This window comes from Nomascus leucogenys, chromosome 8 (assembly GCF_006542625.1).
Source record: "Nomascus leucogenys isolate Asia chromosome 8, Asia_NLE_v1, whole genome shotgun sequence".
In the NCBI taxonomy this organism is placed as follows: Eukaryota; Metazoa; Chordata; class Mammalia; order Primates; family Hylobatidae; genus Nomascus; species Nomascus leucogenys.
The window spans coordinates 44,679,608-44,694,852 of NC_044388.1; the positions used below are offsets into that span (position 1 = coordinate 44,679,608).

At 40.7% G+C, this 15,245-nt stretch overlaps 1 protein-coding gene across 1 annotated transcript in view; it reads left to right on the forward strand.

Annotated features, from left to right (window-relative positions):
- The window catches only part of IDO2 (indoleamine 2,3-dioxygenase 2), a 79,388-nt gene extending 65,615 nt beyond the window's left edge, over positions 1-13,773 (forward strand). The window contains exons 9-11 of the mRNA XM_003269615.2: positions 2,764-2,815; positions 10,949-11,097; positions 12,628-13,773. Of these exons, the coding sequence (XP_003269663.1) occupies positions 2,764-2,815; positions 10,949-11,097; positions 12,628-12,983 (557 nt within the window). The 3' untranslated portion in view covers positions 12,984-13,773. The remainder of the gene's footprint in view (positions 1-2,763; positions 2,816-10,948; positions 11,098-12,627) is intronic.
- Positions 13,774-15,245: the final 1,472 nt, after the last annotated feature.

Consider the following 15,245-nt stretch of genomic DNA (forward strand, 5'->3'; position numbering starts at 1 on the left):
ACTTTGGGAGGCCGAGGAGGGCGGATCACTTAAGGTCAGGAGTTGGAGACCAGCCTGACGAAACCCCGTCTCTACTAAAAATACAAAAATTAGCTGGACGTTGGGCACTTGAATTCTAGCTACTCGGGAGGCTGAGGCAGGAGAATCTCTTGAATCCGGCAGGCGGGGGGTGCAGTGAGTTGCGATCATGCCACTGTACTCCAGCCTGGGTGACAGAGTGAGGCTCCATCTCCAAAAATAAATAAATAAATAAAATAAAATATCTATGTTGGAAATTTTGTTCAAATTTTATTAAATGTTTACATTAATTTGGAGAAAAATGACTTGATTTTGATATTCTATTCAATATTTCTGTATCATGAATAAGGCAAATAGAGAGGCAGAGAATAGCATAAAATGATAACTAAAATTCCTGGGTAAACCACCTCAAATCATTTCTTCATATTGCTCAATATTCTTTTGTCACATGTCCTGAAATATATCCAGACAGAGAACTCTTCTCTTCAACACATTTCTTCTTTTAGGTATTCATATTGAGTTTTCCTGTCCATGAACATGGAATAAGAGCATATATCCCTTTGGGAGGCCAAGGGGGGTGGATCACCTGAGGTCAGGAGTTCGAGACCAGCCTGGCTAACATGGCAAAATCCCATCTCTACTAAAAACCCAAGAATTAGCCAGGTGTGGTGACACGTGCTTGTAGTCCCAGCTACTCAGGATGCTGAGGCAGGAGAATTGCTTGAACCCAGGAGGTGGAGGTTGTAATGAGCCAAGATCATGCCATTGCACTCCAGCCTGGGTGACAGAGCGAGACTCCATCTCAAAAAAAAAAAAATAAATAAATAAAACAAATGAAAAAAAGAGAATATATCCTTTCATTTACTAGTTTTTCTTCAATTTCTTTCAAGCTAAAGGGCTTACCTATCTTCTGCTTTATTCATAGTTTCTTGATATTTTTGTTTCTAATAAATGTGGTGTCTTTCTATTTAACTGCCTCTTACCTGTTCATTGCCAGTTTCAAAAACGATGTTGGTATTTGAATATTAACCTTAAATCTAGCATCTTGGTAAACACTATTATTCATTCTAATAATTATTTGTAGATTATATGCGTTTTCTATTTATAAATCATATTGTTTGAGTAGCATACTTTGCTTCTTCATTTATAAAATTTACAACTTTTGTTTCTTTTTAATAATTTTTTTCTTATTCTCCTGGCTAGGACCTCTAACAAGTATTGAGTGGAAATGCTGATCCTTGTTTAGTTTCACATTTAAAAAAAGATTGCTTTTACTATTTCACTGTTAAGTATAATATGTACCATAGGCTTTCTGTGGATTCCTTTTATCCATTTAAGAACATTTCTTATTCCTAATTAGCTGAAGTTTTCTGCATGTTTGTTTTAATCATGAATGGATTTTTTTGACATCTATTGAAATCATTTTACATAGAAGATATTTCAGATCTACTGAAATGGTCATTTCACTATTCCTCCTTTAATATGTTAAGTTGGGCAAAATATTAAAGTATTGCCTGTCATTCTGCTTCAGCAAAACGTAGTAGTTTCTCAGCAGTTTTGGTGAAAAGACAGCATCAAATAAGAAAGACATAGAAGTAGGACCCAGTAAAAATCTAGCGCATGGGGCATTGTCACATGAAGCAGACATAATGTGGCACCACCAAGGAGCATCTAAAGGGCTGGAGGCTGAAGGAAGACTTGAGTCACCCGGGCTCATGGACGCTTCAGAGAAATAAGGGCGCAGGAAGAAGAAATAGGAGCAAAGACTATGTATGATGGTTGGAAAAGGAAGTTGGTGGTATGGAGATGTTATTATTTAGGTCTCACATAAAAGATATAGATAAATAGGTAGATAGGTAGATAGATAGATAGATAGATAGATAGATGATAAATAGATATTATTTAGCCATCACATAAAGATGTGGATAGATTAGACAGACAGATAGCTAGCTAGCTAGATAGATAGAGAGATAGATAGATAGATAGATAGATAATCTCAGAAACAGAGACACAGACAGTGATCTCAGTAAGATAGGCATATGCCCGGTGACAGAATTCAGAGGGGTCCCACTACGTGAAAACAATAGAACAACCTTCAAAAGTTGTTGAAAAGAAATTTAGTACAAATAAGAGGGCAGGCTTCCTTGCATACAAGTTAGTAAACTGGAAGAATCAGTTATCCCCAAACATTGGAATAGATCAAAAATAGTTGTTTATATTAATGAAGGTAGCTAAACATGAAGCTAAGTGAACCTGTCTCTGACCTAGTGTGGCAATCCCTGGGCAAGGGACACTTGCTCCGCTCTTGTATCTTTCGCTGAATATTCAGACCTTCAGTTGAGCATCGGTGAATTTAGTTTTCATCTCCTGTGAAAACCTTGAGAGAGGTAATTCTCTCTGCTTTTCTTCTTTCCCCTTCCTTCATTTTCTCAAACATCGCCTGTTTAAAATATGAAATTTTAAAAGATGGCCTTGTTCTCTTTGTTGTTGTTATTATTAAGTACAGAGAAAGGAAGAATCACAAATAGCAAAGGGCAACATATGGAATAGTTTAGACGTTTTGGGAGCACCCATGAGGGCAACTGCAGAAGAGAACATTCTATCCCCCGTTGCTGCAGCTTTCATTCCAGGTCTCCGTGCATATCAGATAGGGAAGGAGCTCCAGGAGAGCAGCAGGGCCCATGCACATGTAACCAATTGCTTTCTTTGCCTGTAGTAAAGTTCACATTTTGATTGCTTCTCCAGATTATGTAGATCCAGACATATTTTATGCAGTCATCCGGATCTTTCTCTCTGGGTAAGTATAGTTCAGTTGTTTTCCTGTGTGAAGTCTCTGTAGCATTGACTGAATGTATAAGGGGAGAGAGAGACAGAAACTTCCTAGCGTAAGAAACATACCAAGTGACTCTTGCTACGGATCCACTCTCAGGTAAAAGAAGTGGGATACCATCTGCACAAAAAATAACACTGAGGGCTAAATATTTCAGTTAAGAGTGTTTGTTCCTAGGCAATTCAGATCTGTTTATATTCACTTTTCTTAGAATTCTAGCTCAATGACAGAAGAAGAAAAACACAGTATGTCACTCACACAGTTCTATCACTTACATCTACTTTTTCTTCTTGTTATTAAGGCAGGTAGAAGGGTGAGGAGTGTAGTATAGGGTTGGATAGCATTGAAGCTTTCTTCTGAAGTTCCTGGAAGAGCTACGCTATGGTTTGAATGAATGTGTCCCTCCAAAATTCATATGTTAAAAACTAATTGTGATGGTGAGGTCTTCGAAGGTGGGGCCTCTGGGAGGTGATTATATCTCCTCTGAGAGGAGAAAACAATCCCCATGAGTGGAACTAATGCCCTTATAAAGGGGCTGGAGGGAGCTCACTTGGCCCTTTTTGCTCCTTTTTTCTTCCATCCCTTGTCCCTTCCATTACGTGAGGATACAGGAGTTGAGGCATTACCTTGGACGTGGAGACCAGGCCCTCACCAGACACTGAACTTGCCAGCACCTTGATCTTGGACTTCCCAGCGTCCAGAACTGTGAGAAATACATTTCTGTTATGGGTAGTCCCCAGCTCAATACAGTTTGACTTACCATTTTTTGAATTTATGTTGGTGCAAAAGCATACATATTCAGTAGAAACTACTTTGAGTACCCATACAACCATTCTGTTTTTCACATTTGGTACAGTATTTAATAAATTCCATAACATATTCAACATGTTGACATAAATAAGCTTTGTGTTAGGTGATTTTGCCCAACTGTGGGCTGATGTAAGTGTTCTGAGCACATTTAAAGGCAGCTAGGCTAAGCTAAGGTGTTTGGTAGGTCAGATGTATTAAACGCATTTTTTGTCTTATGATATTTTCAACTTACAATGGGTTTATCAGGATGTAACCCATTGTGAGTTAAGGAACATCTATATTTACAAATTACTCAGTCTAATGTATTTTGTTGTAGCAACAGGAACAAACTAACACACTACACCAAACAATTTTTTTCGTATTTTCTGAGTACTCTTCTTTTGTCACATGGCTTGAAATTTCTTCACATAGAGAATTCTACTATTATTTTATCTTATTTTTGAGACAGAGTCTTGCTCTTTTCACCCAGGCTGGAGTGCAGTGGTGCCATCTTGGCTCATAGCAACTTCTGCCTCCTGGGTTCAAACAACTCTCCTGCCTCAGCCTCCCGAGTAGCTGGGATTACAGGTGGCTGCCACCAAGCCTGGCTAATTTTGGTATTTTTAGTAGAGACAGGGTTTTGCCATGTTAGTCAGGCTGGTCTTGAACTCCTGACCTCAGGTGATTTGCCTGCCTTGGCCTCCCAAAGTGTTGGGATTACAGGCTTGAGCCACCATGCCTGGCCAATAACTCTACTTTTAGATACTCGCTTTGCTTAAACAAATTAGCCATTCCTTCCTTGACATGCTTTAATCAGATTGCCTTCCTATTAACTTTGGAAATTAAGAGTTTCTGGTTTGTTTTTGTTTAATTTTTAAACAGTGAAAAATGAAAGGTGGAGGCAATGGCTGAATGAGGTGAATATGTCAAATAGATATCATCTAGTGGGCCATCTTATTACCTAGGAGATACCTGAAATGCTATCAATAGAAATAATCTGAAGCTGTGTCTGGATACAGCAAGAGACATGCAAATGCTAAAATCTACTATATTACATTGGTGCAAGGACAGACTAAGTATTTTCTCCAGACTGGGTGGAGCACTTCAAACAGAGTCCAGCCTGGGAGGGAGTGAGGATGGAATCCTCCTTGTAGAGGGTACAGAGTGGAAGCAAGAAAGTTTCCAAGATTGAGAGTAATGGATGTATGGTTTATGGCGGAAAGGGAAAACAAAAAGAAGGGCGCAGAAATGGAGCTGGCAGTGTGTCTTAGTATTTAGGCTTTCTCTGTATACCTTTGATAGGATTAGAAAAAGAAAAATGGACCATTTTTAAAAATTTCATGCTACCACATAGCAGGCTTATACTATAGATGCAGAAACAGACTGGGATTTAGGAAGCACCCCAATTCTGGAAAATCCCTTTGCGCTTCACATTGTTCTCTAAATCTGTATATTTTCCCTTATTATGTAACAATTTACCACAAATTTAGCAGCTTAAAACAATATGCATTCATTGTTTCACAATTCTGTAAGTCAGAATCATAGGCAAGCTCAACTGACTTTTCCATTTAGGGTCGCAAAAGGCCGAAGTCAATTTATCTGTTGGGCTGGGCTCTTAACTGAAGATCTGGGGAAGAATTCCCTTCAAAACTCGTTCGAGTTGTTGTCAGAATTCAGCATTTTGTGGTTCTAGAACTGAGATCTGTTTCCTTGCTGGCTGTCAGACAGGAGCTGCTCTCAGCTTCTTGAGGCATCCAGTATTCCTTGTCATGTGTTTTTTTTTCATTTCAGCATTGGCACTTTTTTTTTTTTTTTCTGAGACAGAGTCTTGCTTTGTCACCCAGGCTGGAGTGCAGTGGCATGATCTCGGCTCACCACAACCTCCATCTCCCGGGTTCAAGTGATTCTCCTGCCTCAGCCTCCCGAGTAGCTGGGATTACAGGCACCTGCCACCAGCCCTGCTGATTTTCGTATTTTTCATAGAGATGTGGTCTCACCATGTTGGCCAGACTGGTCTCCAACTCCTGACCTCAAGTGATCCACCCACTTCGGCCTCCCCAAGTGCTGAGATTACAGGCATGAGCCATCATGCCCAGCCAGCACTGACAATTCTAATCCTTCTAGCACTTTGATTCCCTCTCACCTCTCCTTCTGCCTCTAGCCAGAGAAAACTCTCTGATTTTAAATCTCTTATGTGATTAGATTCAGCTTACCTAGGTAATTCAGGATAACTCCCTATGTCAAGGTAAACTGATTAATAACCTTAATTACACCTGCAAAGTCCCCTTTGCCATAATATATCATACTGACAGACGTGCTATAGCATAATACTAATAGTTCTAAGAATTATGATAAAAATCTTGGAGAACCATTTTTAGAATTATACCTACCACAGTATCCTTCAAGGGATAAATTGATTCTACTTCTTCCTTATGTCAGAAGCATCTGATGAGGATGAACTATATATTCTGAAATCACCATGATTAGATGGGTACTAGAAGGTGATTTTACTTTCATTAAAATAAATTCGGAGTCATTGACACGTTTTATCTTTGATTTACATAAATGCCTCCCCTCTGTTTCTTACCCTCAAAATATTTCCCATGTAGCTAAGTGGCCAGTACTAAATCCTACATGCATTAATAAGTGTAGATGGACAAAAATATCTGGATTACTGAGAATTCCCATTAGCATTGTCTTGAAAAATGTAAGTTTGCTTTTTTGTTCTTGATTTATCCTATTTTTGATTTATTATTTATATTTATTTATTTTTAGATGGAGGTCTCGCTTTGTCGCCCAGGCTGGAGTGCAATGGCACGATCTTGGCTCACTGCAACCTCCGCCTCCCAGGTTCAAGCGATCCTCCTGCCTCAGCCTCCCAAGTAGCTGGGACTACAGGCACCTGCCACAGTGCCCGGCTAATTTTTGTATTTTCAGGTAGAGACAGGGTTTTGCCATGTGGGCCAGGCTGTTCTCGAACTCCTCACCTCAGGTGATCCACCCACCTTGGCCTCCCAAAGTGCTGGGATTACAGGCATAAGCCACCACACTTGGCCTTTTTGCTTACTTTTAAAAAAACATTTTTATTTAGGAGAATGGAGATATTTCATGTGTAGATGACACATATTCATTCCCTTTAGTTCCCACTCACATTCAATTTCTTGAGGAAGTTAGCCCTTGCAAAAAAAAAAAAAAAAAGTCATCTCATTTTTTTTTTCCCCACTAAAACTTCCCGTTTTCTTGGGGTTGCTAGAAAGTTGCTACAAGAAAGGCTAAAAATAATCGTGCCTACAGATATTTGAAAGGAAAATAGTTCCTCTTTTTTCACAGTAGCAGCTTGGACCTGAGAATGTATGGGAGCAATATTTGGGCTGCTCAAAGAAACACAATTTCCCTTCCTCAGACTAGAATTACCAACCTAGAGAACATGAGTTTTGAAAGTAGATGTGCTTCTTTTATCTTTTTGGACTTGTATGCTGGTGTTTTCTCTGTCACCTTCAATGTGAAATCCTCTTCATGGTGAGGCACTGAAAGCAGATTGATTAATGTCTCTTGGCCATTTGAGACATTGAATGGCTCTTTTAAGTTGGCCACGTTCTCTCAAGAACTATGCTTGGGTCTACATATTCTGGATATATAATACATACTTGTAGGATGCTATTTTTAAATCATTCATTTATTACATATTTAGTGAGTGCCTACCCCTTGTCAGTTCTAGGTGCTGGGAATAGAGCAGTAAAACCAACCCTCAACTTGGCCCCTCTGGAGCTTACATTTCAATGGGGATGGGGGGGATGGACAATTAATACACAAGTAAATCTAATAAAAGCATCATACAATATACATTACAATGATAAGCACAATGAAGAAATAGAAAGCAGGATAGAGAGTATTAGGGACTGTTGAATGTAGTGGCCAAATTTTCTTGTTTATTATGGTCCAAGAGTGCCACAGCCCTCTATGACATTTGAGAAGATACCTGGAGGATGTGAGGGAGTGAGCCGCCAAGAAGGAATGGCAAGTGCAATGACCCTGAAGTGGGAGCATGTTGGTCTTGGTGGAAGAGCTGCAGGAAGCCAGCAGGGCTACAACACTCAGGGGAGAATGAGAAAGAGTGAGGTGACAGTAGAGACCGGATCATGTAGAACTTTGTCAGCTTCTTTTCTGAGTGAGATGGACAACATTGACACGTTTTGAAAAGAATAACAATGTGATCTGCCTTCAGTTGCAAGTCATCTCTGTATTGACTGAGCAAGAAATAAACTCCAAGAATAAAGATGGAAACAGGGAAAATATTTAAGAAGCTATCACTACAATCCAGGGTGGTGGGTTGTACTAGGGTACAAGGGCTAAAGGTGTTGAGAAATGGTCAGATTCTGGATATACACTGAAATCAAAGTTGATGGAAAGATATGAGTCAAAGATAATTTACAGGTTTTGGGGACCTGGTTCACTGAAAGAACAGAGACATCATTTACTCCAATGAGGAAGACCATAGGAGGAACAGGTTGAGCAAAGAAGAAAGGAAGTCAGGAGATCAGTTTGGGGACACAGTCATATCAAGTAGGCAGTTGGATGTATGGGTCCGGAATATAGGGGAGAGGTCCAGCTATAGGTGTAAATAGCTTTTTACATTTGTAAATAGTCAGGATATAAGCTCTTCTTTTTCTTTTTTTGAGACAGAGTCTCGCTCTTTCACCCAGGCTGGAGTGCAGTGGCACAATCTCGGCTCACTGCAACCTCTGCCTCTGGGTTCAAGCGATATTCCTGCCTCAGCCTCCCAAGTAGCTTGGAATACAGGTGTGTACCACCATACCAGACTAATTTTTGTGTTTTTAATGGAAATGGGGTTTCACCATGTTGACCAGGCTGGTGTCAAACTCCTGATCTCAAGTGATCTCCCCGCCTGGGCCTCCCAAAGTGCTGGGATTACAGGCGTGAGCCACCCCATCCAGCTGGGATATAGTTTTCTAAATCTATGACGCTAGATAAAACCATTTGGGAATTGAGAGCAGTGAGCAGTCCACGGACTGACCCTTTGAGAGTGCAACATTTAGCAGTACTCAAGATGGGAAGGAGCTAGTGAAAAAGCCCCAAATGACTACATAAGACCATCAACCAGATTACAAAGAAAAACCCAAACATGTGTGCCCATATATCACCCAACAGCAGTTATGTCTTTCATGTTTCTTCCCCATAAAATGCTGTTCATCAACTTTTTTAGGCCAGGGTCTTAACATTGGACAAGTCACAAAACCTCTCTGGAGCCTATTTTATTTTTCAACAGCTGTAGGAAGCAAATACAAATTGGAAATCTAAGGCTCAGAAAGATGTGTACAAAGTTACACAGTAATGAAAGGGGAGCCAGGATTCCCACTCACTCTAAAGAATATGATAAAATGGCTAATATTCACTGAATGCTTAGCATGTTCCAGGCCCTGGGCAGGTATTATTTTAATTAGTTCTCACAATAATCCAATAAGGGAGATACTAATTTACTCAGATGAGAAAGCTGAGGCTCAGAGAGGTTAATGAACTAAGCCAAGGCTCACTGTTAATAAATAGCAAAGGTAAAATTAAATTCCATATCTGCTTGAGGTAGAGGCCTTGCTCCTAACAGCTGCAGCCTGTCAGGACCTGGCAGCAGTAACCTCTCCTTTCCTCTTCCCACCATTCCCCTGCACTGCTTTCTGTACCACATCTCTTTTCAGAGTGATGTTGCCCCAGTTGCAGAGGCCACTGTGCTGTTTATCCAGTGAAAGCCGTAGCACAGCCAACCCAAAGCACCCCCAATGAAAACAACCTACAGCACTTCCAGCTTCAGAGCAGTATTTGAAAAATATCATGAACAGCAAACACGGCAGTCTGTCTGTGGCTTTTGTATGTGTATATGGTGTGTGCGTATGTCCCTTCTCTTGAGCAAAATGACTTTTAGAATTATAGAAAAAAAGGTGCAACATCAATGTGAATCTGCTATTTAAACTCATAACAGAGAAAGTAGCTTGTTTCTGGCTATAGGAGGAAAAGACAATATTCCTTAGTAAAAATGGAAATCCACATATGGGGTTCTTGTAAAAATGAAGATAGAAAATTGCAAGTTTGGGGATCAAGTTCTGGTTCTATCATCCTTTAACAGTATGACCCTGGAACCTTAATTGCTTTGAGTCTTTGTTACTTTATCTATGAAATGAAGCATTAAAAAAACTCCAAAAACCTGTCCTGATCTACACACAAGAGGTCAAATGAGAAAATGAATGTGAAGATGCTTTATAAACTATACAGCATAGTAGGTGCAAGTGTGACATGAGCTTGTTCTTGTTTTGGACTCATTATAAAGTCACCCCACACACTCTGTGATTGTTCAAGACTATGCAAAGTCAGACACAGGAAAATGAATAAAACAGATGGAGGCATAAAGAGGGGGAGCTCAGAGAAAACAGTGAAGAACAGAAATCAGAAAGACAAAGGAGAGGAAAGGTGGGGAGGAGAGGAGAAGGAAGCGGGGAAGGGAAGGGAGGAGACGAGAACAGCTGCTTCAGGGAGCATGGCCAGCAGCCCAGTCCCAGCCTTTCTGCATGTCCCTGACTTCAGCCCCTGGTGAGTCACAGGCTTGCTCTGTGCTTCCTGCTGTTACTCTTCTCATCCATCCTTATTATCAATACCTGTGGCCAACAAAGTATTTGATAAAGGCATCCTCAAAGTCAGGTGACATCTGTACATTATAGATTACAAAGTTGAGTAATATCCAGAATTGGTAGTTTAATGTGATGACTTCTTAACAATTATCACTGTTTCAGGGAAGGGCAAAGGTGTGTGTGTGTGTGTGTGTGTGTGTTCATTTGTGTGTGTCTGTGTATGCAATTGTGGGTGTTTGTGTATATTTGTGAGGCTCTTTACTTGGCGGAGTTAAAAAGTTGGTCATCAAGGTTGAGATTAGCAAAGGAAGTGAAGATTTTTCCAGAGCCCCTAAAATGTTCCTGTTGGTCAGCACTGAGGACATCTTTATAACTGAGTATGTGCAATAAATATGTCTTGGGACCAGTGCCACACATTCCTCTCTAAATAGCCTTTACCTCTCTGGAATAACCCTTTAGATGAGGAAGAAAAGGGCTATGATTTTATAGCTTGTTATGAAGCTGGAGTGAAGATGATGCTTCAGTACTTACCCTACAAAGATACCCCCAATCCCTCACCCTAAAATTACCATTGAAATCATGTTCCCTTTCTCATTCACTCTCAGTTTCCATGTCAGAAAATATACCGTTACCTCCCTGCACCCTTTTCATCTCTCTCCCTTTTACTCTTGCTTAGATGGAAAGATAACCCAGCAATGCCTGCAGGGCTGGTGTACGAAGGAGTTTCCCAAGAGCCCCTGAAATACTCCGGTGGGAGTGCAGCTCAGAGCACAGTGCTTCATGCCTTTGATGAGTTCTTAGGCATTCGTCATAGCAAGGAAAGTGGTAAGTCAGACATTTTGTTTTCCCTTGAGGGGAGAGGGAGGAAGAGAAGAGGTGTTTTTTTTAACCAATTGATAAAACCAAATATAAATTAAAACGTCATGAAGCTTATACTTCTCTAAGTCAGCCAAGAAACTGCATGACTGCCAATGTTTTTGTGTCAAGTCAATTAATATTGGAATATCAGATCTCAGCTTGATCTTGGGTTTTACTTCCAAATCTTAAAATGTTGCTCTGTTTCCAACTGTTCACTATCACTTTGGTTTGGATCTTTAGGCACTAGCTTCCTTTTTCTGAAATGGGGGAGAGATGTGGAGTTTGAAGGCTATGAGTCTGGGCCAGCTGGAAACAGGTCTGGGCTCTTCCACGAAAGTCCTTCCCCACAAAATGGTGCAATCTCTAGCCAAATCTATTTACACCAGCAGAGGGATCTATCACCCTGGAAGCTTGAAGTTGCTCATTTTCTTACCTACCAGGATCAAGTTAAGCTTTTAACAGTTGCAAAAAAGACACTTCATACTATGGAGTTTTCAAGTTGGATTAGAAGAAAAAGAATCACCAGAACTTAGTGACATAGATTCAAGTCAGTTCTCTAAAACTGTCAAAATTTTTCATGGATTTTGGCATTTGGTGATGTTAATGGTTGATTTACTTACCATGCATAATATTAAACCCATCATGAATTTCCTATAAACATCTATGGATTTGATTTTTAAACCACTTGGCTTCAAGAGGCTATTACTAAAATGGTGACTCATTCTTTGTCTTTTTTGCCTTCACGGGCTTTATATAACTTTCTCCTTTTCTTGTGCTCCCTCCAAAACAAAGCACCGAGGAAACAAAATTCACCAGAGTATTCAGCTAGTCAGTTCAAGGGTTTGTGTCCTACATTTGAAGATATTCCTTATAGCAGCTACCAACGGGATACTTTGTTTACATTTGCTGTGTAGTAAATATTTATACATTGGCAAACAAATCTAGTTCCAACTCTGCCATCTGAGATGTTCTTACTTCGTTTCCTCTTCTCCATCTCCTGTCAACAGTTAGAAATATACATTTGAGTACGTGAAGTCTGCAAACAAAAGGGCCAAGGTAGATTTGAGTTAGAACACCAGCAACAGTTTCTGGTGCATTCTTGTCTGAAAAAGCAGAGAAGATTGGGCACCAATTGGGTCATGCCTGTAATCCCAACATTTTGGAAGTCTGAGGCAGGTGGATCGCTTGAGCCCAGGAGTTCAGGACAAGCCTGGGCAACATAGCAAGAACCTGTCTCTACTAAAAGGAATACAAAAAAATATTAGCTGGGTGTGGTGGCACACCTGTAGTTTCAGCTACTCAGAAGACTGAGGTGGGAGGATCACTTGAACTCAGGGGCAGAGGTGGCAGTAAGCTGAGATCATGCCACTGCACTCCAGCCTGGGCAACAGAGCAAGATCCTGTCTAGAGAAAAATAAAAATAAAAAAGAAGAAGCAGACGAGCTCTGCTATATTTCCATGTGGAGCTATGACATTATGCTGTATTGTTTGTTTCAGCTGACTTTCTGTACAGAATGAGGGATTACATGCCTCCTTCCCATAAGGCCTTCATAGAAGACATCCATTCAGCACCTTCCCTGAGGGACTACGTCCTGTCCTCTGGACAGGACCACTTGCTGACAGCTTATAACCAGTGTGTGCAGGCCCTGGCAGAGCTGCGGAGCTATCACATCACCATGGTCACCAAATACCTCATCACAGCTGCAGCCAAGGCAAAGCATGGGAAGCCAAACCATCTCCAAGGGCCTCCTCAGGCTTTAAAAGACAGGGGCACAGGTGGAACCGCAGTTATGAGCTTTCTTAAGAGTGTGAGGGATAAGACCTTGGAGTCAATCCTTCACCCACGTGGTTAGGATGCTGCCCTCTCCCCAGCAATGCAGAGCCGCATGGAGGGCAGGTGGGCCTGGAGAATGAGGGTCAAGGTTCTGCCTGGGATCATCCAGGAAGGATCTCAGCCCTATTCATGTTTCTGCTCTACAGAGCACTATATTCTCCTTGTTGAGAGCTGTTGGCTTCACAAAGGAGAGTTGATGTGGCCAAGCCTTTCCTTCCCTACCTGATCACTGCTTAACAGCAAGTATAATGGATACTGAATCGTGTGGAACCCCCCAGAGGAGTGACTGTACTCCATTCTCTTTGCCAAGTGATCGAAAACCAATCTAAATTTCAAAACTCAGATAAAATTGCCCGGGGATACATTACTTGTTGATTTTCTTAAAAAACAGATTCAGTTAACAATTCATTAAGTTCATACTGAGCACTGCCTCCAAGATTGGAACAAGGATTTCTGTGGTCCCAGACCAGCCCTCTTCTCCCTGAATGTGTTGAGCTGGTGGCAGGAGGTTGGAAACGCTCCAGTGGAGATGTGGAAGAAAGAGGATGCTGACAATAAGGATTTGGAAGTCACTAGTGTGAAAACGAGCAGTTAATGATACGGGAATGGATGAGACTTTCCACATGGTATCTAGATTTGCAAATTCTATTGTAATGCCTTTATTTTTAGAAGAATTATTCTCTCTTCTTACTCTGAAAATCTGTATTTGTAAAATGAATGAACGGATCCTATATAAGTAAATAAGAAAACTGGGAATAAGTAGTAAATCGATGTGTTTAGTGTGCAAATAAATGTAAATGCTTTTATTGACTTGGTTTCTTTTTTTTTATATACTTTAAGTTCTAGGGTACATGTGCACAACATGCAGGTTTGTTACATATGTATACATGTGCCATGATGGTGTGCTGCACCCATTAACTCGTCATTTACATTAGGTATATCTCCTAATGCTATCCCTCCCCCCTCCCCCCACCCCATGACAGGCCCCAGTGTGTGATGTTCCCCTTCCTGTGTCTAAGTGTTCTCATTGTTCAACTCCCACCTAAGAGTGAGAACATGTGGTGTTTGTTTTCCTGTCCTTGTGATAGTTTGCTGAGAATGATGGTTTCCAGCTTCATCCATGTCCCTACAAAGGACATGAAATCATCCTTTTTTATGGCTGCATAGTATTCCATGATGTATATGTGCCACATTTTCTTAATCCAGTCTATCATTGACGGGCATTTGGGTTGGTTCCAAGTCTTTGCTATTGTGAATAGTGCCACAATAAACATACATATGCATGTGTCTTTATAGCAGCATGATTTATAATCCTTTGGGTATATACCCAGTAATGGGATGGCTGGGTCAAACGGTATTTCTAGTTCTAGATCCCTGAGGAATCGCCACACTGTCTTCCACAATGGATGAACTAGTTTACAGTCCCACCAACAGTGTAAAAGTGTTCCTATTTCTCCACATCCTCTCTCCAGCACCTCTTGTTTCCTAACTTTTTAATGATCGCCATTCTAACTGGTGTGAGATGGTATCTCATTGTGGTTTTGATTTCCATTTCTCTGATGGCCAGTGATGATGAGCATTTTTTCATGTGGTTTTTGGCTGCATAAATGTCTTCTTTTGAGAAGTGTCTGTTCATATTCTTCACCCACTTGTTGATGGGGTTGTTTGTTTTTTTCTTGTAAATTTGTTTAAGTTCTTTGTAGATTCTGGATATTAGTCCTCTGTCAGATGAGTAGATTGCAAAAATTTTCTCCCATTCTGTAGGTTGCCTGTTCACTCTGATGGTAGTTTCTTTTGCTGTGCATAAGCTCTTTAATTGGATCCCATTTGTCAATTTTGGCTTTTGTTGCCATTGCTTTTGGTGTTTTAGACATGAAGTCCTTGCCCATGCGTATGTCCTGAATGGTATTGCCTAGGTTTTCTCTAGGGCTTTTATGGTTTTAGGTCTAACATTTAAGTATTTAATCCAACTTGAATTAATTTTTGTATAAGGTGTAAGGAAGGGATCCAGTTTCAGCTTTCGACATATGGCTAGCCAGTTTTCCCAGCACCATTTATTAAATAGGGAATCCTTTCCCCATTTCTTGTTTTTGTCAGGTTTGTCAAAGATCAGATGGTTGTATGTGTGTGGTATTATTTCTGAGATTTCAAACTCCATGCTGGGAGAACCACTACTCTCTTCAAAGCTGTCAGACAGGGACATTTAAGTCTGCAGAGGTTTCTGCTGTCTTTTGTTTGGCTATGCCCTGCCCCCAGAGGTGGAGTCTACACAGGCAGGCAG